The sequence below is a fragment of the Loxodonta africana genome, chromosome 4 (assembly GCF_030014295.1).
Source record: "Loxodonta africana isolate mLoxAfr1 chromosome 4, mLoxAfr1.hap2, whole genome shotgun sequence".
NCBI lineage: Eukaryota > Metazoa > Chordata > Mammalia > Proboscidea > Elephantidae > Loxodonta > Loxodonta africana.
Window position 1 is genome coordinate 146,526,109 of NC_087345.1, and position 26,340 is coordinate 146,552,448.

Below are 26,340 nucleotides of genomic sequence, written 5' to 3' on the forward strand. Positions count from 1 at the left end.
GGCTTCTTGGAGAAAATGGTTACTGGGGAGTCACCATATAAAAACCAAAACCAAACCCAGCGCCGTCGAGTTGATTCCGACTCAGAGCGACCCTAAGGTAATGGAATATTCCAATTCTAGGGGAAATGGAAGTTAATTCCAATCACTGGTACATCTCAGAAATTGACACACAGTGTCATAGCTGTTTAGGCCCCCTGACTTTCTAGACAAATAACCAGTTGTCTTGGAGTTGACTCTGACTCATGGCGACCCCAGGTGTGTCCGAGTGGAACTGTGCTCCACAGGGTTTTCAGTGGCTGATTTTTGGGAAGTAGATCACCAGGCCTTTCTTCCAAGGCACCTCTGGGTGGACTTGAATCTCTAACCTTTTTGTTAGCAGTGAGTACATTAACTGTTTGCACTACCCAGGGATTCTGGACAAATGAACAAATATTCCCTGCTATTCACTACATTTTGCTGGCTGTAAAAGGAGAATATCCGTGCTCAACACCAGGTGGCACTGGTAATTAAAGTTCCAAAGCTCTGAAGTAACGATGTCTCAATTATAAGTGGAGATTTGAACTCCCCCAACAGGTTTATTGAAAAACCTGATACGATTTCCTTGGGTTGCCGCAATGTAGGTGTTCGTGGACCCCATTGGGCTCATTCTGCCTTCCCAGTGCACCCTGTGTTTGCTGATCTGGTGTGTGAGAAGATAGCTGCCAGCCTTGTTCTGCTCATCGCCGGCTGGACCCTGGTAAGGACATGGGTGACATTCCTGGCAGCACAGTGGGTTCATGTTCAAGGATGTGGTGCGGTTTGGAGCCAGGAGAAGGATTGGCTCTGGCCAGCTCTTGGTTGCTTATACTGATTCAGCCTACCACTCACGTTTGAACCGTTCTCTGCTACTCCAGGGAAATAGACACCTGTCCACTTTACTCGTCTTTGAAGCAGTTTTGGCCAAACACGTATTATGGCAGAAAATGAAACCTCAGCTGAGCTCCCTTGGGGATGGGAGAATTTTGCCGATTTCTAGACCTACCTGTGTGCTCCCATTGCCACGGATAATGAAGAGTTGCTTCTACTTGGTTTGCATTCACTGTCCCCAAAGCACCGCTCCTCCCTTTGCTCTGCATAATTTTGAGCTATGTCCTTAATATTCATGTTCCTCCATAGTTGCCGACAGTAACTCTGACTCTCAGCTCGCCAGTAAGAGGATTCGCACACTGTGGATGACTGAGATGCTAAGATTTATTCTACTCCATCGTCCTGTGGTGATTGTTACTCCCCACCCCCGCTCCCTCCCCCCACAGCTTCAGGGCTTTTGTTGGACTACATCCTGGACCCTCAGCTGCAGCTGATTCTAGTGGTGTTTACTGTGCCTTTTTCCTTATACACCTAAGTGCATCTAAAAGAGTTTCTGGGACAAACTGGAGTCGGGCAGCCAGATACGTTAGTCAGGACAGGAAACTGGCCTTGGAGCCCCCCTCAGCTCAGGATGGGGTGGGGGCAAACAGAATTGTGCGTGGTCCTTGGCAACGGAAGTCCTCTCAAGGACTTGGAATTCCTCAAGGAGCCCTTAGTGCAATAAAATAATACAGTGAAACCTGTGAGAGCCAGAACTCAACGGGACTGCCTTGTTTTTCCAGGTCTTATAAGTTTTCCACCTTTGACAGGGTGCAGCCTTACCACTTTTCTATCGCTCTTTTTAGTGGAAAATATTTCACAGGTTTCCACCTTACGCAGGTTCTGGCTTTCACGGGTTTTACTGTATATCCCTCAAGTTGAGAGAGAAGAACGACTGAATGTGTCTACAGGGCAGGCTGATCTCATGAGGTATACACCTCAGATGTTCCATACAGGAGTTTTCTCTCTGGGGCATAGATTTATCCTTGTTTTCCATGGACAGTCTGGAGCCTTTGGAGACTTGAACACTGTTCTGATATTTCCTGTCTTTGAGACTCAGCCTCCAAATAAAGGAGGAACAAAGGGAAGTTCAGACTGTAGGAAGGCTGGTGGCTGCTGAACTCACTGTTGTCTTGGTTTAGTCAGAGAACAGGAAATGGAAAATAACCTGTCCTTCGTTTGACCTAGAGGAAACCCTGGTGGCGTAGTAGTTAAGAGCTACGGCTGCTAACCAAAAGGTCAGGAGTTCAAATCCACTAGGTGCTCCTTGGAAACCCTATGGAGCACATCTACTCTGTCTTATAGGGTCGCTATGAGTCGGAATCCACACAATGGCAAAGTGTTTGGTTTTTGGCTTCAACCTCGAATTCATTATACGGAATAGAATGATCGCCACCCCCCCGCCCCAGCTACTTAGAATATTAAATTTTGGATCTTATTCTTACTCTGGTGAAAGGAGACCATTACTACGGTCTGAGAGGTAAGAAAAAAATGTGGGAAGTAGTACTTATGATTAAAATTCCTTAGGGATAGAGGAGGTGACCGTGGATACGCTGTAGAGCCAAAGGGTCGCTGCAATTTGAATAAGCCCCCAAATTTGGTGTGTTTTTTAATACATAAAATCTCAGCGCAGTGGTGGAGTTCTCACCTTCCATGCAGGAGGCCCAGGTTTGATTCCCAGCCAATGCACCTCAGGTGCAGCCCCCACCTGTCTGTCAGTGGAGGCTTGAATGTTGCTATGACACTGGGCAGGTTTCAGTGAAGCTTGCAGACTAAGAGACACTAGGAAAGGTCTGGCAATCTACTTCCAAAAATCAGCCAATGAAATACTTGTGGATCAGAACAGTCTGTTGTGGTCATGGGGATAGTTTAGGAACGGGCAACATTTCTTTACATTGTGCATGAGGTCACCATAAGTGGGGCTGACTCAACAGCAGCTAAAAACAACCATATATATGTATATATTCATATATATCCAGGAGCCCTGGTGGTACAGTGGCTAAGAGCTTGGCTGCTAACCGAAAGGTTGGAGTTCGAATCCACCAGCTGCTCCTTGGAAGCCCTATGGGACAGTTCTACTCTGTCCTACGGGGTCTCTAAGAGTCAGAATCGACTAGATGGCAATGGGTACATATATAAATATGTGTGTGTGTGTATATATATATATATATAAGTTATATGTATTCATTGTATCATTGTGGAAACTTTGGATATGTGTTCATGCAGAACTTTTGGATACCACAAGGCTCTAAGTGTGTGTAGAACTGTCCAAGCTGCATTCCTGGCTCCAAATGAGAAGCCAATACACTGTGATGCTCATTCTCCATGAAAAGGAAGTTCATTTCTTGGCCAAGACAGTCATAAGAACCTGGATGCCAGTTTTGGATTGCTGAAGAATGTGCTTTCCTCCCTCTTAACTTATGAGGTCAGCTCTTAATACTAATAACCAGTTTATAGTTAGGCTCTTAAAATATTTATTGCCACGCTAGCAGTCTCCTTCCAGAATTGAAACCAAGTGGAGCCTGCAGCATGAGCCTCCCTAAAGGTTTTGTAGCTTTGGTGGACCAGACAGGCATCCAAGCTTCCTAATTCCCAGCTGAATGCTTTCTTTCTACGGTTGGCTGCCTAAAATGCTGATGATTCAACTATTCCATGAATTACACCATGATGCACAATGCTTAAGCATTCGACTGCTAACCAAAAGGTTGGTGGTTTAAACCCACCAGTGGCTCTGCAGGAGAAAAGACCTGGCAATCCACTCCCATAAAGATTACAGCCTAGAAAACCATATGGGGCAGCTCTACTCTGTCACATTGGGTTCACTGTGAGTCAAAAATTGACTCCATAGCACCCAGCACCAGCAATAGTAGGTATGTAGAGACTGAGTTATAACCCTATAGCAAATGTTAACCAGTAAGTCTTGGCCCTACATATGGGAAATAAGCAGGGCTTTCATGGAGACATTGAAGCTGCAGCTGTAAGAACAAAACAAAGACAAGAGTTCAGTGATCTTCATGTATACACAGGAAGGGTGAGGGCAGGTGGCCCCGCAGTAGGCACAGGTAGCAGGAGCCAAGCACGTTTGCTCACACCCTGCCTCCTATCCATTCCACTCTTCTCAATTAGAGTGAGCGTCACGCTGGCTTGGTTTCTTCCTTGCTGGTTACTAGACAAAGGATCAGCTCAGTCCTATCACTGAATCTTGGTTTCTCCTGCTGGCAGCAGTACATTTTGAACAATGCATGGGGATAAAGTATCCTCCATAGAAGTCAACGAAGGAGTGAAGCATTCATTCCCGCCCTCGCAAGAGACACATTCTAACTCTCTCCGGCATGTGGTCTAGGCAATCACACACTTTTCACTTCCAGCAGAGCGAAAAGATAGAAATATGATGAGGTTTACCTCACATACCCATGATTCATACCCTCCCCTGTTTCCCGAGTTTGATAGCACTAGGCAGGCTCATAGTGTCAGAAGCCAAGTCAAGAAAAACCATCCGGGAGTGAGCAGATTGATCAGTCCTTAGCCTCCGTTGTCTTATTTAGAAAGGTAAGTCAATAACCCTAGTTACCGAGAGGGATTTGTAATGATTCAAGGAGTATTTTTTATACATGTTTACTTTGTAGAGAAATCCAGTTGATTCAACATTTATTAACTAAGTAGCTGTCTTTTTGAAAACTTAGTATGAGCCAGATATGGCACCAGACTCCTTCCATGAATTAGCTCGCAACAGCTGGGAGGCAATCATTAAGCTCTCCGTTTTACACGTGAGGAATCTGCTGCTGTAGAGAGGTTACGTGACTTTCCCAAGGTCACACACTTAGTGATCACCCAGGTGGGGCTGGGGACGGGTCTTTATTGCTCGTTGCATGGTCTTTTCGATATGCCATGTTGTCTTTCTCGAGGGTCAGATAGACATTCACGGGTGAGGGACAGGATCCTGCTCCCTTTGTGACAGGCAGAAAATAGGTCTGATGGGGCTCAGTTTTTTTCTGACTTTGGCTGAATGTCCTGGATCTCACTTCTGAGACTACTTTTTGTGCCATTTACTGACTGGGCTTAATCGAACAGTCAGAAGAAGTGTTTTATTTCTTACAGATTATCTCCTGGACTACATCTCACATATATATATATATATATACACACACACACACCATAATTTTATGTATATATAATTTTGGTAACTACTTTTGTAACACACCGTTTGCCTTTGCAACATTCTTCACATGTACAGTTCAGCGACTGTAACCTTCCTGTTGTCATTGTTGTTAGTTGCTGTCGAGTCAGTCCCAACTCACGGCAACCCCATGTGTGCAGAGTAGAACTGCTTCACAGGTTTTTCAAGGCTGTGACCTTGCAGAAGCAGACTGCCAGGCCTTACTTCCTCTGGGTGAGTTTGAACCGTCAGCTTTTCAGTTAGTAGTAGCACTTGACAATTCACGCCACCCAGGGACTCCTATTACAATTCAGTGACATTACTTATGCTTACCTTGTTCAACTATTTGGAATAGGTTTCTTTTGAAAGCAACATTTTCTCAAAAAGGATGTGAAGACAATAAAAAGTCCGAATTAAAAAGAAATTGAGTGGTCCTCTAGGATACAACCATCGGTTTCCTCTGGTCCGGAACAAAAGAGAAAGGAAACCAAAGACTCAGAGAAGAAAGTAGGCTATAGGACTGATAGTCTACATGAACTGCAGCCTCATCTACCCCAAGACCAGAAGAACTAGATGGTACCCAGCTACAACTACCAACCATTCTGATCAGGGCCGCAATAGATGGATCCTGATAGAATGGGAGAAAAATGTGGAACAAAACTTTTAAAAAGTCTGGACTTACTGGACCAGTTGAGACTAGAGGACTCCCTGAAACTGTCACTCTGAGATACTCTATAAGCTTGAAAATGAGATTATCCCTTGAGATCACCTTTTAGCTAAATAACAGATTGGCTCATAAAATAAACATCACCTATGAGTAATGTACTCCTTTAAAAAATCATCTTATGAGACCAAAAGTTCAAAAACTAAAGAAAAGATGAGAAGGCAAGGGGGCAGGAAAACTAGGGTACTGGAAATGGCACAACCAGAATAGAATGAAGAGAATGATGACACATTGTGAAAAACGTAGCCAATGTCGCTGAATAAAATTGTATAGAAATTGTTAAATGGGTATCTAATTTTCTGTGTTAACTTTTACCTTGTTGTTGTTGTTGCCCTTAGGTGCCGTCGAGTCGGTTACGACTCATAGCGACCCTATGCACAACAGAATGAACCACTGCCCGGTCCTGCGCCATCCTTACAATCGTTATTATGCTTGAGCTCATTGTTGTAGCCACTGTGTCAATCCACCTTGTTGAGGGTCTTCCTCTTTTCTGCTGACCCTGTACTTTGCCAAGCATGATGTCCTTCTCCAGGGACTCATCCCTCCTGACAACATGTCCAAAGTATGTAAGATCCAGCCTCTCCATCCTTGCCTCTAAGGAGCATTCTGGCCGCACTTCTTCCAAGACAGATTTGTTCATTCTTTTGGCAGTCCATGGTATATTCAATATTCTTCGCCAACACCACAATTCAAAGGGGTCAACTCTTCTTCGGTCTTCCTTATTCATTGTCCAGCTTTCACATGCATATGATGCGATTGAAAATACCATGGCTTGGGTCAGGCGCACCTTAGTCTTCAGGGTGACATCTTTGCTCTTCAACACTTTGAAGAGGTCCTTTGCTTTTACCTTGAACACAATAAAATATTATTTGAAAAAAAGAAATGGATTCTTTGCGGTCTGCTGTATATCCCAAGTGTGTGTGTTGGTTTTTTGGTTTTTTTTTTTTTTTAAACAATGAGTACGTATTATTTTGCAATCAGATAAAAAAAAAATGTGCTTTTTTTGTAATTGAAAATGGAGGGCTGTCGGCCCAGCTGCCAATGGGAGTACATCACTGCATTTCATAGAGTGTTCTCTCTCTCTTCACCTGATCCTGTCTCTCCCTGCAGCTTTCCCAGTGAGGGAGGTTAATGTGATGTCTTCCAGACAAGGAACAAAACACAATTATCTCTTTCTTGTCAGCTACTCACATGTGAGAGCAAGGTCCTTTTCAGCAGGTGATAGTTTAAATTCTAAATTAGAAAGCTGCGTATTTTTTTACAAATATTTGTGCTATGATTTTAAAAGCAGTTTTGGAACTTGTGAGATTCACCTCACAGACTGCTGTCAACCCAGTGCTTTCTTATCTTTCTTTAAAAAAACATGATGCTGGTAAAGGTATTGAAATCTTTACTCTGAACAATGGCCTGTTTTTATTATTTTTGAATTATGATAAATGCTAATTTTTTTTCTCCAAGGTTTAATTTCTGGCCATGAGAGGAATCTACAATAGTGGTGTGGGTGTGGAGATGTTAAAGGGGGTCTTGGGGGGACAGTGTCTTACTCATGACCACACAGCAGCATGTGACTTAACTCAGAATCTTAGCCTTCACCTGAGTGTATCCATCCAGTCATACCCTTCAGATTGGATGAGAAGAGTGGAAAATTTTTACAAAGTATGCAACAGGGCTTATGGGCAAGCATTTGGGTAATGTGTGAAAAAAGAGAGCAATTGAAAGGGAAAACAAAGGAAAGGAAAAGAGGGAAAGGTTACCCTGTTCCATCTACAGAGAAGATAGATATTTCCTTTTAGAACTTAAAAAATATTTTGCTTCTATAGCACACTTATGCATCTTCTCTCTGCCCTCTGCCTCTCCAGAAATTGTTTGTCTTTCACACACCCCCCTTCTGAAGGATCAAGACCCCTACTTTGAACAGAACAAGGGGATACTGAGTGGTTTAAAATCAGGTAAGTTGTGTATCAGGGTTGTATCCTTTCACTATACTTATTCAGTCTGTATGCTGAGCATATAATCCAAGAAGCTGGGCTATATGAAAAAGAATGTGGCATCAGGATTGGAGGAAGACTCGTTAACAAACTGCAATACGCAGATGACACAACCTTGCTTGCTAAAAGTGAAGAGGACTTGAAGCACTTACTGATGAAGATCAAAGACTACAGCCTTCAATATGGATTACACCTCAAGATAAAGAAAACAAAAATTCTCACAACTGAACCAACAAGTGACATCATGATAAATGGAGAAAAGATTGAAGCTGTCAAGGGTTTCATTTTACTTGGATCCACAATCAACACCCACGGGAGCAGCAGTCAAGAAATCAAATGATGTATTACATTGGGCAAATCTGCTGCTAAAGACCTCTTTAAAGTGTTACAAAGCAAAGATGCCACTTTGAGGGCTAAAGTGCACCTGACCCAAGCCATGGTATTTTCAATCACCTCATATGCAGTGAAAGCTGGACAATGAATCAGGAAGATGGAAGAAGAATTGTTGCATTTGGATTATGGTGTTGGCGAAGAATACTGAATATTCCATGGACTGCCAGAAGAATGAACAGATCTGTCTTGGAGGATGTCTTAGTTATCTAGTGCTGCTATAACGAATATCACAAGTGGATGGCTTTAACAAACAGAAATTTATTCTCTCACAGTCTAGGAGGCTAGAAATCCAAATTCAGGGGGCCAGTTTCAGGGGAAGGCTTTCTCTCTCTCTCACTGTCGGCTCTGGGGGAAGGTCCTTGTCATCAGTCTTCCCCTAGTCTAGGAGCCTCTTAGCACAGGGATCCCAAGTCCAAAGGACACACTTCACACCCTGCTTTTCTTGCTCGGTGGTAGGAGGTCCCCCTCCTCTCTGCTCACTTCTCTCTTCTTTCTCAAAAGATACTGACTCAAGGTAAAACCTAATCCTGTGGATTGAGTCCACCTTATTAACATAACTGGTTCTAATCCTGCCTCATTAACATCACAGAGGTTAGGATCAGATCACAAAATGGTGGACAACTACATAATACTGAGAGTCATGGCCTAGCCAAGTTGACACACATTTTCAGGGGACACAACTCAATCCATAACATGAGATACAGCCGGAATGCTGCTTAGAAGTAAGGATTTTGAGACTTCATCTCACCTATTTTGGACATGTTACCAGGAGAGACCAGTCCCTGGAGAAGGACATCAATCTTGGTAAAGTAGAGGGTCAGTGAAAAAGAAGAAGATCCTCAAGCAAATGGATTGATACAGTCGCTGCAACAACCGGCTCAAACATAGCAACGACTGTGAAGGTGGTGCAGGACTGGGCAGTATTTCATTCTGTTGTACGTAGGATCGCTATAAACTGGAACCAACTCCGTGGCACCTAACAACAAGGGTCTACTTTTGGAGACATTGGAGGTTCAGTGGTAGACTTCTCACCTTCCGTGTGGAAGACCAAGGTTTGATTTCCGACCAATGCACCTCATGTGCAGCCACCACCCATCTGTCAGTGGAGGCTTGCCCATTGCTATGATGCTGAACATGTCTCCTGGAGCCTCCAGACTAGGACAAACAAGGAAGAATGGCCTGGTGATCTACTTCTGAAAATCAGATATTGAAAATCCTGATCACAACGGCCTGATCTCAACCAATAACGGGGATGGTGGAGGACTGGGCAGCATTTCCTTTGGTCGTTCACAGGGTTACAATGAGTCAGACCGATTCCACCACAGCTGAGAACAACAGGGCCCCCTTTCACTCACAGACAGCCCAGGGCAGATGGTCACCATCTTTCTGCCAAGCTAAGCCATGAGTCACAAACATCCTAATAGCTACAAAGTTCCAGGTCCTCCCCTTCTCTGAACCCAGGCTGCGCCAATGACCCAGAGGATCCAGACGGTCTGGCACCATCTGCCTGGGATTTCTCAGGCTAGGGAAACAGCCTGTGCTCACAGGGCTGTCCTGGCCCTGAACTTGAGTGTCAGGCCCTCACTGCTCAGCACTTCCTGTCCTGCCCGGCCACTGAGCAGCAGTGTCACTACAGGGGTGAGGGGGGTGCAGATCGTATCCCCTGGCACTGTCAGAAGGAATGACACCAAAATGACCTCAGGGTCCAAAGTTGTGGGCAGGTGGAGCTGTCAAGGGAGGGACAACTGAGGCAGTGGTGTCACTGGGGTTGGAGTTACCCATCACTCAATGCAGTAAATCATCACACCCGGGTCAACCACCAGTAAGGGTGAGAGTGGCGGGGCTGCAGTGCTTGCCATTGGGTGGAGAGGAGGGTTTTGGCCTTGCCCTGTAGGAGAGGGAAGGAGCTTCCAGGAGTAATGTGAGGCGGGCTGGGACTGGCCAGGCCACGCAACCCTGCGTCCTGAGCAGGGGGATCAGGTGGGGCCGGCGGCTCTTTGCATGGTGGGGGGAGGGAGTCTGCCTGCTGGCCGCCCACCCCAGGCAGGGGTGACACCATGAGTTACCTCACTGAGTGACACCAGCCCCACTGAAGCCACTGCCCCTGAGGATTTTTCTTCTCAGATTGGAGAGTAAAGGACTTGAGGATTTTGAGATTAAACACACAAGCTCGAATGCCACCAAGGGAGGCCATGCCAACCTCCAGGCCTAGAAAATGAAATGTGGAGTGTTTGTCAGATAAGGTGCTGGCTTGTATTCTCCCCAGGGGAAGAGTTTTCTCACCGGCTTAACTGGGAGGATTTTGCAGCCCTCACTATCCCAGCACACGCCTCCATCTCCAGGCTGGGGTTGCCAACGGATTCCGACCCAGGGCAACCCCAGGTGTGTCAGAGTAGGTCTGTGCTTCCTAGGGTTTTCGGTGACTGATTTTTCTGAAGTAGGTCACCAGGCCTTTTTTCTGAGGCACTTCTGGGGGACTTTGAGCCTCCAACCTTTCGGTTGCTGGAGTGCAATAACCTTTTGCATCGCCCTGGGGCAGTTTAGTCAGCATCACCCTTGGGACTTTGGCCCTTCCCTGGCTCCCTCTTCCTTTCACCTCTGCTTGGGTGCAAGCCTAAGGGTCCTCCTTTTGTAGAAGGATCCCCTCTAGGCTGTGTGCTTTCCCCTGCAGATCCCATTCTGTCACCAAAGCCAGAGCAGAATGAAATGACCTTGGGGTCCTGAGCAAATTCGGCGGCGTCTTTCCTGTCCCTCTGGAAATGCTGAAAGCCCCCTGCCCTGGCGTCTTACCAGCCAGACCTCCGGCCTGCATCGCCTCTCATCTCACTCCATGCCTCCCAGCGTGCCCTTCCCTCTCCATCAGGCGCTAAAGTTTCCCGGGCCTGGCAGGGATTAGGCCAGCACGCGGAGAGTGCCTCCAGGTTTATCCGAGTTCATCAGGACTGTCTAACAGCAGGCGCCGGGACTCACCAGCGCCAGTATCTCAGCGACTTGAATTTCAACCTGTTTTCTCTGCTTCACACCTCCCTAGCCCACCCCGCCTCCAACCCACACATAATAAGCTCCATTCTTTTCTAGCAACCTCGCAACAACGGCAGCCTGAGAGCTACCATGTGGGGACAGGAATTGGCTTTACTTAACCTGCTGGATTCTTTTCCCTTTTCTTACCAGTACAGTCAGCTGTAATCCTAGCAGGCACCACCCAAAGAGGGGCGCCGAGGTGTTTGCTTTTGTGAGGAATGAACCGAGCTGGGAGCTGATAACTCAGGCCTCACTTTGCCACAGGCTGTGTGGCCATCAGTGAGTCACTGGGTCTTAACTTCCACCATGACCCTATAAGAAAGAAAGAATAGGCTTGCCTCCCCCTGACCTTACAGGGAGGTCTTGGGAACTGCCTTAGCCTAAATGTAAAAGTGCAGGGTTTGGGAAAAAGAAAAAACAAAAACGCTAGAATTCAGCTCTGTTTACTAAAAAGGATGTACAACTGGGAGTAAACCCAGGTAGTGGGGGTCATTTAAGGACTTGTACTAGAAGAGTTAAACTTGAATTGCAGCACAAGGGGCTTGAATTTGAATTCGGAAAAAATAGTTGACTGAAAGTTTGACTACCACCAGAATATGGCATCACAGGAATTTTAGATCCTCAGTTTTGGACAGCATTAGGAAAACTTTCTTATAAAGAATAATTTTGAGATTGTATAGCTAAGCTTCTTAGCCTAGGGCTTCATAGGGATGTTTGTATGTCTACTTCTTGTTGTTAGGTGTCATGAAGTCAGTTCCAACTCATAGCGACCCTATGTACAACAGAATGAAAAGTTGCCCTATCCTGTGCCACCTTCACAATTGTTGCTATGCTTGAGCCCATCGTTACAGCCACTGTGTCAATCCATCTCGTTGAGGGTCTTCCTCTTTGTCTCTGACCCTCTACCAAGTGTGATGTCTTTCTCCAGGGTCGGGTCTCTCTTGATAACGTGTCTATTTACGTAAGCTGGTTTTCTTTTTTGAGAAAGAGAGAGTCTCCAGGTTTTATCAGGTATCAAAAGTGCCCGTTTAAAAGATGTTAAGCACCATGGGTGCAGTGATTTGTTCAGGTCCCTTTGGTTCTTTGAGCTCTTGTTCCCTAGTGATTGGTAAGCTGCATGCTTCCATTCCGCTTTCCCCTTCAATCTTCCTCCAAGCTCCAGGGCCGAGGTGACTGAAGTGGAAACGGATGGAGGTATTGGATAAGAACAAGCAAACCAGGTAGAGGTGATAGGACCTAAACCGTCTCCCTTGTGCCTCTCTGAGCCTCTGGTAAGAGTACCCCAGACCAGGGTATTAAAGAAAGGTGAAGGAGGGGACAGAACATGCATCGGCCTAGCATGGGAAATGGAAGTAAGTGACGCTCCAGCTGAACCACAGTAGAACTTCAGAAATCTGTTCACTTTTAGAAATATGGGCAGTTCATAATGCAATTGCACTTTATTCATCTTAGCTCAAGGATGTGCAAAAGAGGTTGGGCAATGACACGAGCTATTTTTCGATTATTTTACTTTTGGGTCCTGGTATTCTTTGCAGCACCCTGCTGAACCTCTTCCCCATTCCCCTTTCCTCCAGCCATTATGAACTAACTCTGGTTTGCCTGTGGCCCTGGATCTCAAGTCTATGTTCAGCTCTTTCTTTTTCACTCCCTGCCAAACTCATATGTTTTTCCAGGGACTTACTTATCTGCTCCATGGAAACTAGGGCATGTCACCCTAGTACAGTGGTTGAGTGTCTGACGGAGAAAAAGGGAAGTTCCTTGTGCTTTCACCTCTTTAGCCTGATTCTCTCTCTGCCAGATGCAGCCCAGCCAGCTCATTAATCATGTCAATAGCTGCATTGTCTAGGCCTTGCCCAAGGAAGACAAGTGACATTTAAAAGCCACTAAATATGCATTTGAGTTCTCTTTCTCTATACTGTGTATTTAACCTGGGTTGGGGGTTGGGACCAGATCAGAGGTAGCAATTCATCCCTGTTATTCCTTTGTTCAGCCATCCAGACCGCCCCACTCCCATTCGCAAACTGGCTCCCCACACCCTAGCTCCCTGACGTGTCTCCTTGTTCTTCAGTCTAATGGTGATTTGCTTCAGAAGGCTGCTGATTGGGAGGTGTTTCCTAGGATGTCGTTGCTAAAGAAAAGGGAGAAAGACAACCCTGGAGCAATCCTGTTTTCTTCAGATCTTCTGGGGTCTGAGGGATGCAGACCCAGCAACAGGTCCAAGAGTTAGAACCCTGGCTGCTAAGATGAGGCCCCTTTTCAATTCCGAGCCACGTTTCTTTTCAAGAAAAGCTTCATGCAACAACGAACACTTGGAAGATGGTGGCTGTCCTTGCAAATGATGGCCTTATCATCTCCTGCCCCCTCAGAAATCCCTGATTATTTCCCACCCAAACCAGTGGCAAAAAGAAGCACGACATTCAATACAATGAACATCCACTCTTAAATGGAAAAAAACAATACTGAAATCACTGCAGGCCCTTTGCTATACAGGTGATACATACAGGTGGTATCCTGGACTTAAGGAGCCTTGGTGGCACAATGGTTAAGCACTCAGCAGCTGACCAAAAGGTCGGTGGTTTGAACATATCGGCAGCTCCATGGGAGAAAAGACCTGGCAATCTGCTCTCATAAAGGTTACAGCCTTGGAAACCCTGTGGGGCGTTTCTACTCTGTCCTATTGGGTCACTTTGAGTCGGAATCAACCTGAGGACGCACAACAACGACATCCTGGATTCAGAATCCAGCAACTGTAGCAGTTGCAGAAGAATGTACTGTTGGTTTTGTCCAAGGCATCCCAGGGTCATGAAAAGAGCAAGGGCATTGCAGCCAGGCCAGTCTAATCTCAAATATTAGCTCTGGGCAAATTATTTAATGTTCTGAGCTTTTATTTCTTCAATATCATTTATTCTTTTCTTTATAGTGGTTTTACAAAGAATAAATAAGTTATTAAATAAAATGCTCTTAGACATTTTCACCCTCCAAACCCTACCAGTTCTGTATGACCTGGATCAAATACCAGCTCCTCTTCCAGCCCAGGCTGAAAACAATCTCTTCCCTTTTAAACCTCCATGCGTTTTATCTGACCCTTTGTAAGAGCACACTGCTTTCTATCTTTTATCATGACTAATTACATAAAACATTATCTCTATGGCTGGATAGTTTGCAGCTCCATGAGAGAGGACACCCTATCTCCCCACATAGTTTGTACCCGGTAAGTATTAGTTGAATGACTAAGAGAATGTATTTGTTTTGAAGCATTTTATCTTACTTCTGGGAAAACTGTATGAACAATTTAAAATATTTTTTTTCGTTTAATAATACACATTTTTATGTTTTCTTCATCACAAATTCTTAAAACATTCTAATTAGTTTTTTAGGCAGGCGGATGAGGAGATTGAAAAAATAGATAGTTGGCTACGAGTTGTATAGAAAAAAACTTTAGTTTCTACGTTATTCCTAGGCTCTAGCCTTCTTCAGGAGTTCCTGGGTGGTGCAAATGGTTAACACTGCTAACCAAAAGGCTGGAGGTTCAAGCCCACCCAGGGGCACCTCGGAAAAAAGGATGGAGATCTACTGAAAAAAATCAGCCGCTAAAAACCCTAGGAGCACAGTTCTATTCTGACACACATGGTGTCACAGTGAGTAGGAGTCTACTAGATGGCAACTTTTTTTTAATTTGGCCTTTTGCAAAAGCAAATCACTTCACTTTTGAGCCAATCCTTCAGACTTTAAACCGTTTCTGTCTTCCCCTGGAAAGGCTTGCTTCTGTAACGTTCCATGTGGACTTTCAGAATGAAAAAAAAAAAAAAATGAATGAAGTACTGTGCAAATCTTTTATTTTTAAAAAATTTGTAGAGCATAATGTTATCTTTATGGCTGAAAGATTCTAACGGGAGGCAGACTTCCCAGTGGAAGTTTCATAGGGTAAAAGAGTGTATGTATACCATGCATAAATTGCTCTTACACATTTTAAATAAGTTTTATTTTGTAAAAAGCAGACTAAGATGTATTTATCATGAATTTTTTACTTGTAGTACAATAAAGTGATTTGTCATCTCAATAAACTTAGTACATGTGATTTTCAACTTATATAACCAAAAATTCCCAGTGAGCAGTAGGGACATGAGGCCTTCCTTCTCTTGCACAAACACAGCTGCTGTTTTGAAAAAACAATATGATTAACAGAGAATTTTCAGGAAGAACACTGTGTCAATATAAAAATTAATTTTGAGCTGACCTCCTATGAAATGCAACCAGCATATATCTATGTTCCTACCTTTATTTGCAACATCTCAAATAGAAAAGGATGGGAGGCTGGAACCTTCCGTTCCCATCTTCCCATATTCCCAATCCCAAATACCTATAATATAAACAGACACTTTGAGGATGGAAAGTTTGCTTTTGTTCCTGAGTTTGAGGTGAAGCCAGAGTAACTAAAGGGAAATGACCTCAGAGAGAGGCCAATACTGCAGATTTATATGTAGGATTCCTCTATGTAGAGGCAAATGCTGAAGCCATGAAGAGGATGAGCCAGGAAAGGGGAGAGAATGCAGAGAAGAAAGTACAGAGGACCAAGAGTAAACCTTAGGGTAACCCACGGGTTAGTACAAGTTTCAGTAAAGAAGGCTAGGAAAGGTCAAAATCACATAAAAGAAGCAAAGGGATGTCAGGATTTCAAGAAAGGAGAAGAGGCCAACAGAGTCTTGCCACAGAGGTTGAGGTCACTGAGAGCTGGATTTGTACATTGGGAATGGTAATGTCTCATCTGAGAGTCAGTTCCACTAATGTGGCAAAGACAGAGCTGAATCTGAAGAGTTGAGCAACTAAGAGGAGAAAAAATGAGGTTTCGAATACCAGCCACCAGAGCAAGCCTGACATCGAAATGAAAGAGAAGATAGAAGCCTCAAGGGAGAGCAATCAAGAGACAATCATTTCAGAATAGAAGAGACTCTTGGAGTGATACTGGAAATCAAGAAGGAAGAAGCTGGTCTGGAGGTTCTAAAAAGAAAGGGAATAATTGAGCAACTATCCAGAGAAAATGAGAATGAATGGGGTCTGGAATTCAGGTAAACAAAGTTGTACTTGGATGAAAGGGAGATATCAAAATGACAGAGCCATGTGAAGATACAGTCACTTTTTAATATGAGAAAGAATAAATGAGGCAGCTCCTTCTTCAGTTTCCTCAGCAAGATAGGAGGCAAAGTTACTGTGGAAAGCCTAAAAAGGTGAAGTAGAATGGAGGCTTGAAATAGACATTGAGGAAAACACACTTAAATAAAAGCCAATGATTTCAGTTTTGCTAAATGCCACAGGAGCCTATTGGTTGAATGGGCTCACCTTAGAGTTCTGTGATTTTTCCAAGGAATTTGATGTATCTTGGGAGCAGAAGTGAAGGAAACAGGTGATATAGATACAAGGGTGGAGACCCATCTGGCACAGGGTCAAGCGAGTTAAGGAACCTAGGATTCCACCAAGTGGTATCCAAGTTCTCAGTAACCACTGCATCAACAGTGCTGTGCTTGAAAGCAAATGGAATAAGATTGCTTCAGTTGGAGGATGTTTCCCATTGCCTAACATCATAGTAAAGAATATTTTAAGTGGTTGCCTCTGTATTTGCTCTTCTTCCTTGAAGGTTAACGCTCTGTCTTTGAAATGATTTCCTGACCTCCTTCTTTCCTTCTTGGTTCTCCCTCATCTGTGTTCAGATAACAGCCCCCCCCTCCCCCCCCAAATCCTCTTGTAGTATTTATCACACTTTTTCAATCTTGGTAATTTTTTCCATCTCCTGTTCTAAACTGTGAACTCCACGTGGGCATGAACTGTGTTTATTTTCCTCTGATTCTTGAGCCTGATGTCCTAGAGCTCAAAATATCTTGGAGTAACTGAATGAATAATCTTGTATCTATTATTTGGAAGTTCAGGAAGTATACTCACCTGAAGGAAGCTCATAAGACTTTAGAAATTATTCCAATCCCTTCATTTTATAGAGAAACCAGAGCTCAGAGAGGTTGACTTTTTGTCCTTGACGTCAATTGTTTGCTTGTTTTCTCTTCAATACAGTTGACTAGTTCTGTGTTCTGTGTCTGTCTTGGTTCCAATCAGGTGTTGCTCCATTTAGAATTTAATATAGATGAATCTGAATCTGAACAAGATCCAGCAGGATCACTCAGGACTGGAGGGGAAAATGCCAGAACCACAAGCTAGAAATGCTATTTGAGGGGGAAAATGACCCTTAGCCAAATGCAAGTACCAAGCAGGATGCTGGTCAAAGCTTGTGCAAATAAGTGACCCAATGATACAGATGGAATTGTATAGATATCTTAAAGACTTAACCCCTCTCCTGGTAAATATGACCTTGTTTGGAAACAGGATTTTTCTTTGCAGATGTTATCAGTTAAAAGTTATACTGGTGTAGGAGCCCTGGTGGCCCAGTGGTTAAGAGTTCAGGCTGGTAACCAAAAGATCGGCTGTTTGAATCCACCAGCCGCTCCTTAGAAACCCTATGGGATAGTTCTACTCTGTCTATAGAGTTGCCATGAATCAGAATTGACTCAATGGCAACAGGTTTGGCTTTATGTTGGTGTAGGGTGGGTCCTACTACTAATCTCGTCTGAGTGGCATCTTAGAAAAGGGCAGACTGGAAAAAGTCACACCCACAGAGGGGAGACAGCAAATGGGAATCCATCTATATGACAAGGAACACCAAGAAACACCGGGGGCTACCAGAAACTGAAAGAGACATGAAAGAATCTTCTAGAGCCAACAGAGAGAGAACATAGCCTTGTCAATCCTGAGTTCACACCTCTAGCTTCCAGAACTGTTAGAAAATAAATTTCTATTCTTTAAAGTCACCTCCTTTTTGGTATTTTGTTATGGCAGCCCTGGGAAACTAAAACTCCCAGTACCAAACCAAACCCATTGCTGTTGAGTCGATTACAATTCATAGGGACTCTATTGGCCACAGTAGAACCACCCCACAGAGTTTCCAAGGAGCACCTGGTGGAGTTTAACTGCCGGCCTTTTGGTTAGCAGCCAACCTCTTAACCACTGCACTATCAAGGTTTCCAATATGAAGGTGATAAAAGCTACGGGATCCCAGAGTCCGCAGGCAGTAATGAACAGAGAGGTATGAGAGACTTCCATGGATTTGACAGTTTTGTAAGAGCTCAGGAATGGCTGCTGTAAATTTGTCATCCTTTCGAGTAAATATAATATTTTAACATTATCCTTCTGGTGTCTCTACTCCATGTACATATCAGTTCATAAAAAAAACAATTCAGAAATTCCTGTAAACAAGCAGTTCAGTTAGAATCAAGTTTTAGTGTCTACAACCCCGAATCTGATTTTCCCTGAAAAAAAAAATAAACATACCAATATGTTGTTTGTTTTTAGATGTCATTCTCCTACAAATTTTTGTTTAGGAAAGATCTCTCTTGAATGTGGGCTACTTGTATCCTATTTATTTAAAACTGACTAAAATATTTAAAGTTTCATTTCTAGGTATTAGCTTAGTTGTGTCATTTTATTTTATGTTTACTTAGCTGGGTCATGTTCACATGGTTTCAAAAATCCTTCATCTTTTAAAAACAACATTGTATACATTCTGGACAGTTTGATGAAAGGAAAAGTAATTTGTATTTCTAATGATTCAGTATAGTCAAGAGATAAACTTGAAGGGATGAACCTTATCCCTAATCCACCTATGAAGATGGGTGATTCAATTAAACATTTAATGTTACACCTGTTAGGAACAAAGAGCTGCTCTTTCTGACTCCCAGGCACCCTGCATCCTGAGCTTAGCCAGCTGGCTCTGATGGAGCGCCAGATGGTTTATCCTTCCAAACGCCCACCCCCTCTAGCCTGAAGCAGTAATTCATTAAAAAGTCAAAGAGGGGAAAACAAAGCACCTACCACTGGCAGGTAGAGACCTTTCAGTCTGAGGTTCTTCATTTTTATTTTGGGAAATATAAAACTTTAAATCAGAAGAATCTTAAAGGTGACCATTCAAATGTCTTCCTTTTTCTAATGAAGGAGGGGATTGGAACCCAGGGATGGTGACTTGCTCAAAGTCCCAGTTAGCCAGTTATGATGACTTATTAAGTATTATAATGGCAATATTTATTTCCTTTAACTGCAACGTATTTCTCGATGTTGTGAAGACACTCATTTAGTAACTCCCCTTACTTGCAAATTCTCAGAAAAAGAACTCTCCGCGTGGTGAGACGGTGTCAAAGCTAACAAGATGAATTCTGGCGGTTGAGCCTGGCCCTGCACTAAATCTTTGATATAACTTGAGAAAAATCACTCAACTGTATTCTGCCTCAGTTTCCCCAACTGAGAGGAGAATTCCTCCTTTACTCGGCATTTACTTTACATGACTTGCTAATCACAACCAAAACCAAACCCATTGTCGTTGAGTCAAATTTCAACTTACAGTGACCCTACAGGACATAGCAGAACTGCCCCATAGCGTTCCCAAGGCTGTCACTTGCGGTAAACAAAAAATGCTGTGTATTTCAATCAAATTAAAGGGTCCGAAATCTAACACTGAGGAACCCTGAATGGCGCAAACAGTTAAGCACTCAGCTAAAAACGGAAAATTTGGAGGTTCAAATCCATTCAGAGGTACTTTAGAAGAAAGGCCGGCATCAGCTTCCCAAAAATCAGCCATTGAAAGCCTACGGAGCGTAGTTGTACTCTGACACACATGGGGTCACCAGGAATGGGAATCAACTCAATGGCAACTGGCAAAGCCTAACACTGGTACGGGATTTCAGGCTCACAGATAATCAGTGTCTGGCTAAAACAGAAATCTAATGGCAAATTCCTTTTATGGTAAGGAGAGAGATACACAACTAGTCTTTGCTCTTGGCTTTAAAGCTGCTGTGGAACATGGGAGGAGAGAGAAAAGTAATATTTGTCTAAAGTAAAAACATTAAAAGTTCAACCTTGATACTCTTTTTAATCATTATTATTTTATTTTCTGACTAGGGGAGTAAGCAATGGGTAGCCCATTGGAATATTTTTCTTTGCTCTTAGATAAGGTAAACGCAGAAGCAGCAGCAACTGGTATTGCTTAGTAATACGCTCCTCCAGAGTGTTGGCACCTATACCTGGAATAATAAACCACCTACACCTGCTCCAGGTGCTATACTGTGGGCTGAGCCTCTCAGCTCAAGGGATGCTACCCAGCTGGGACACAGATTTACAGACTAGGAGGGTCCCCACGGAGCGTCCCTGGCACTGGCTAGCCCTGGCTCATATTCCTCCTCTTTCTCTTAGTTCCAAAATACGTAAGTATCCTTCAGCAGTCTCCAGCATGAGAGCAGCCAGCTGAGTCTGGGGAGATGGGAGTAAATCCATGGCACAGCTGACAGGCCAGGGCATCTGTTGCCAGCTATGACTGATGAGGCCGTAGTCTGGTAGGTTCATGAAACAGAGAGACAGAGAGAGAGACTCTGAGACAGGACTGTCAAGTCACCCAGCACTAGCTTACTCTCCCAAAGCCGCCTGGGTCCAACAGGAACATGTGGATGTCATTCTGCTGCCCAGATGTCTCCCACGGGAAGGTAAATATGATAAACAAGTTTCTCAGCCCTGACTTCTCCCCAGGTGCTAAATCTGCTTTCCCGTTTCATGCAAAGGCTGCCTTGGCTTCATTCCCGACCTCAAGCCTCTTGTGAGGCCAACACAAAAGCCTTTAACTCAACCCCACATCAAAATATTGTATTTCTCTGACCAAAATCTTGATTTCTCTTTTCTTTGGCTCCAGTGCCCTTTCACCTGTGTCAGTCTGCATCCCAACCATGCCCCTCCCTCAGATCAGAGCCCTGAGAAGACCCACAGACCAACTATCCAGGAGGTGAAAAGGAGGTGTCGATTGCATCAGCAGGCTCACTTCCCTGTGATAATATGAACGGGCTTCAGAGAGGTGCTCAGAATGAGAAGCGTGACATTTATTGACTTTTCAAGTCCCCGTGATTTTAACCTTTTCTTTATAGGACCGGGTTTGTCCAAGCTCTGAAACCAAAGACCCTCACTCATGCTGATTTCCTGGCTTTGGCCTTTCTGAGGTGTGGAAGGTCTTTTTAGATTTTGTAGAATATACACTTTTCCTGCTGCGAATGTACAAGTTGATCCCTATGGCTGAGCCAATAGCTCTCTCCCTCCCAGTCCCTGTCCCACCTCCTGGAGGACTGCAAGCAAAACGATGCAGGAATTATGACAAAGCCTGAACAGCTCCAAGTAAAAGATACAGCATTCATTTACTTGACCAGCCCTCCAGCACCCACACAGGCCAGTAAAAAACAGCCACTTGGCATTATTAAAGTACTTGGCTTACTGGAATACAGAGGCCCTCCACTAGCAAAGTCCAGTGGTTTACAAAGTCCATTAGAAGGTTATCAGTATCTAGGATATGGATTTCTGTTTCCAATTTATTTTAATGAAAACTAAATTTTAAGGGCAAGATATCACAGCAGAAGAAAATCCTCTCCTAAGAAAACAGTGATCAAATCTCTCTGCCATTTGCACCACCTACAGCCTGGGCTCAATTAGAGGTTCCCTTGAAACCCTGGTGGTGCAGTGGTTAAGAGCTACGGCTGCTACCCATCAAGGCTGGCAGTTAGAATCTACCAGGTGCTCCTTGGAAACTCTATGGGACAGTTCTACTCTGTCCTATACGGTCGCTATGAGTCAGAATCAACTCTATGGCAACAGGTTTGGTTTGTTTTTTTTGAGGCAAAGGTTGGCCAAACCTCTGGAGAACGCAGAGATTCCTAAGCATTAGTATAAGGCAAAAAGCAGGGTGCCCAAACTTGGCCCTTTCCACAGAAAAAAAAATCTCATGGCAATCTTCCTTCATCAGATGGGTTACCTTACGGTAGGCTATGAGAAGGACATGCCAGTTGGTATAAGACATAGGGTTTCTCTACTGTAGATAGGAAGGAGGAAGGCAGGAAAAGGAAGTAGGAGGAAGTAAGTCTCACACAAGCTTCCTGCTCCTACCCTTTGCTCAAGCAGACATTGGACCCACACTCCATGGGGATAGATTATGGAGTGCAGCTAATTGCCAAGAATGAGGCATGTACAAGCAACAAGAAGAGCTGCACTACGGTGTCCCCAGACCATTTCCCTGTCATGCACTCTATATTTAAGGCCACTAGCTTCAGAGTCCCCTGGGTATTCCCAGGCCAAATGTAGTCTCTGTGTCAAACGGATGAGATGCCAGGTAATCTTTATATTCCCCATCAATCAGTTTGGCAGCATTGTTCTTGGCAAACCAGCAGTCTATTTCCTCTTCCCCATTGTAGATCTTTCTTTGTTTCCAGACCACTGGGACTCGGTGCCCTTTCACCTTTAGGACAGTCTCAGACCTTTTGTCTGCCTGAGGGAGTGGAGGATCAGTAAGATTCTTGCTGAGCCCTGCAGGCTCCTCTGTGAGTTTAGCATCCTGGTTCAGGAACTGACCTGGGAGGACAAAAAAAAAGCATCAGGTCTAAGTCTAAGGCAGACAACACCGTTTTGAAATCTGACTTCAATTCAGGCCCCTGGTAATGAGGAAATGCACAGAGGAAGGTGAGAATTAATTATACAGTGGTGGGAGGGTTTTTAATTGACCACAATGCAAGGCTGGACTCTCCCAGAAGGTATTCGCAGATTTCCCAGTGTCAGTGACATCACATGTGTTTTGGGGGGTACTGGAGAGGAAAGGAGGAGTCCTGTTGGTGCAGTGGTTAAGCGCTTGGCTGCTGACCAAAAGGTCAGCAGTTTGAACCTTCCAGCTGTTCCATGGGAGAAAGACATGGCAGTCTGCTTCCGTAGATTACAGCCTTGGAAACCCTACGGGGCAGTTCTACTCTATACTACAAGGTCACTATGAGTCAAAATCGACTTGACGGCAATTGGGTTTTGGAGAGAAGAGAGTTCAGGTTTTATTCATAATGGCCAGCCATTTCTGGAAGCTGCCCAGTGACTAACACTGGAAAGTTGCCTACCTAACAAACAGAGATAACCACAGTCTCCTACTAAGTTGGGAGGACAAAACAGGAGCCGATAAACAGAGAAGTAAGGTCAGGTCTTCCCCTCTGTCCTCCCTGCTTATAGGTTTGCCTATGTACTATCATTTAGTGGATACACTAGGGTAGGGGAGTGGAGAGCATTACTGCTGATACTCAAAATCAAAGTTCTAAAGGTCAAGTGAGGGCACTGCTAAGGCCAAAGGAACACAGACCTGCATCTGTGAGAAGAAGCTCGCGTTTCATAGTCAGGCTCTACATAGACGCTTCCAGCTCAAGAGCCAGGGAATCCTGCCTTCTAAGCTGAGCCCTGGCAAGGGCTTGCTCTCTAGTTTTGGGCAAGGGGCTCAGGAGAAATTGCACGTTGAAGAAAGCTCGTCAGTGTGGACTGCCTGCTACTTGTACCAATATGGATGACCCCTATGGAAGGAATATGTTTCCTGTGCTTGGTGCTGGGCTGTGGTCTGCTCTTTATTTGTATCTTCTTGCTGAGTGGTAAAGAACCAGACATTAAGATGAAAGCTCTCAATTTCTTTGCTTGCTTTCCCAGAACGCTAGTGAGACCTGGTTTATAAAGCCCATTCCTATTCCAAGAAAGTCATCGGGAAACAAGAAATCTGCTTTATATCTCTCAGGCACACACATAGATTCCTAGTGAATTTCCCAATCAAGCTAAAGATATTGGCAATATCAGCTTCACTGTGGGGTATTTAATCCTATCCTCTAAACTCAATGTGAATAAGAGAGTAGCTGCTTACCTAATAGTCCATGGCAGTAACTGGAAAGGCCTTTGCTGTTGGAGATGTAGAAGCCCAGGTGGTTTCGCTGGTAGGATGCTGGCTTTTTGTAGAGGTGAATGAGGATGACAAAGGCAATGGTGCCCTGGATGGTGACGGTGACATTGGCGTTGGCAGATACTGATACCTCCAGCCCCCGACTCCCCACCACCACGCTCTGGTTGCAAGGGAGGACCAGCCTGTCCCCACCATCCAAGATGACTCTTTTTGGTGTGATTTCCAGATAAGATCTCTCAGGCTTATTGACAAGGATGGTGATGGTGTGGAAGTAAGTGCGCTGTTTCTTGTGGCCATTTGGAGGAGCAGGGGCCCCGATTAACTCTCCATTCACTGTCACACCTCAAAGGCAGAGGGGAGGAAAACAACGATTAGAAAAACCGTCCTTACTTTTATGCTAAAAGTCATCTCTAATCAGAATTTCCTTCCTCGGGCTTATCAGATCACTGAGTGTTGGAAATGTTTTGCGCTTGACTATTAACCTAAAGGTTGGCAGTTCAAACCTACCCAGTGGCACCATGGAAGAATGCCCTGGTGATCTGCTTTCATAAAGATTACAGCCAAGAAAATCCTATGGAGCAGTTCTGTTCTGTAACACATGGGGTCGCTATGAGTTGGAATCAACTTGACAGCAACGGGTTTGGTTTTGATACTGGGCTTATCTTTGTAACACTGATTCACATATAGAAGTGCTTACTAGATGAGTGAATGAATGATTGAATGAATGAAGTTATTAATCAATTTTCACCCATGCTTGACCAGTATCTTGGGGGGGGGACAGAGAGAATGATGTAGATTTGGATCAAGGTATCATTAGAAGGGGGTTTACATGTTTGTTTGCTTTCATTCCAGTGTCTGGTCATAGTGACAAAAAGCCTTGTGTGGCCCTGACATGTATTTTGCATCTACCAGTTGTCACTGATCCTAATATGGAGATCCTATGATGCCATTGAGCAGTGTGGTACAATGGAAAGACCAGAATTTTTTGAGTCCAAAAAAATCAAGATCTAAAGAAGAGAAGTATATAATTGTACCAATTGATGTAGAAAAAGCATGTGACAAGATCCAATACCCACTCATGGTAAAAACTCTCAGCAACTAGGAACCTAGGGGAACCTCCTCAACTTGATAAAGAACACGTACAAAAAAATCTACAGCTAACATCATACTTAACCGGAAGAACTTGACGCTTTCCCCCTAAGATAAAGACATCTCCTCTCACTACTGCCATTCAATATTGCACTGGAAGTCCTAGATATTGCAATTAGACAAGAAAAGGAAATAAAAGGTATACAGATTGAGAAGGAAGAAATAAAATTGTCTCTTTTCACAGAAGATATGATTGTCTATGTAGAAAATCCTAAAGAATCAACAAAACAACTCCTGGAACTAAAAGGTGGTTATATATAGCAAGATATCAGGATACAAGATTAATATACAAAGGTCAGTACCCTTCTTACATACCAGAAATGAACAATTGGAATTAAAAACACAACATCATCAATATTAACACAACAAAATACTTAGGCATAAATCTAACAAAACATGTACAAGGCCTATATGAGGAAAACTACAGAACTCTGATGAAAGAAATCAAAGAAGAGCTAAATAAATCGAGAGATATTCCATGTTCATGGATAGGAAAACTTAGTATCATCATGATGTCAATTCTTCCCAACTTGATTTACAGATTCAATGCAATCCCAATAAAAAGTTCATCAAGTTATTTTGCAAATATTGACCAGCTGATTCTAAAGTTTATATGGAAAAGCAGAAAACCCAAAATAGTCAGCACAATACTGAAGAACAGAGCTGGAGGACTGATACTACCTGACATCAAGACTTACTATAAAGCTACAGTGATCAAGACATCAAGGCATAGAGAGAAGAACAGATAAATGGATTAGTAGAACAGAATGGAGAGCCCAGAAATAGGTTCACACAAATACAGTTAACTGATCTTTGGCAAAGGAGCAAAGAAAATTAAATGGTCTTCAACAACTGGACATCCACATGCAAAAAAATGAATCTAGACACAAACCTTCCATCTTTCACAAAAATTGACTCAAAATGGATCATAGGCCTAAATGTAAGATCCAAGACTCTACAAGTTTTAGAAGGCATCACAGGAGAAAATCTAGGTGATCTTGGCTTTGGTGATGATTTTTTAGATGCAACACCAAAAGCATGAGCCATAAAGGGAAAAAATGATGAGTTAGATTTCATTAAAATTAAAAACTTCTGCTCTGCAAAAGGCACTGTTAAGAGGATAAAAGACAAACCAGACTGGGAGAAACTATTTGCAAAGCATGCATTTGATAAAGGACTAATATCCAAGATATGCAAAGAACTCTTAAAATTC

General features: G+C 43.8%; 1 protein-coding gene across 1 annotated transcript in view; it reads right to left on the reverse strand.

Moving 5' to 3' along the window:
* Positions 1-15,673: 15,673 nt before the first annotated feature.
* Positions 15,674-26,340, reverse strand: part of ITIH5 (inter-alpha-trypsin inhibitor heavy chain 5) — a 118,103-nt gene continuing 107,436 nt past the window's right edge. Inside the window, exons 13-14 of the mRNA XM_010590891.3 lie at positions 23,943-24,320; positions 15,674-22,636 (exon numbers count right to left, since the gene is read on the reverse strand). Coding sequence (XP_010589193.2) covers positions 22,335-22,636; positions 23,943-24,320 — 680 coding nt within the window. The 3' untranslated portion in view covers positions 15,674-22,334. The remainder of the gene's footprint in view (positions 22,637-23,942; positions 24,321-26,340) is intronic.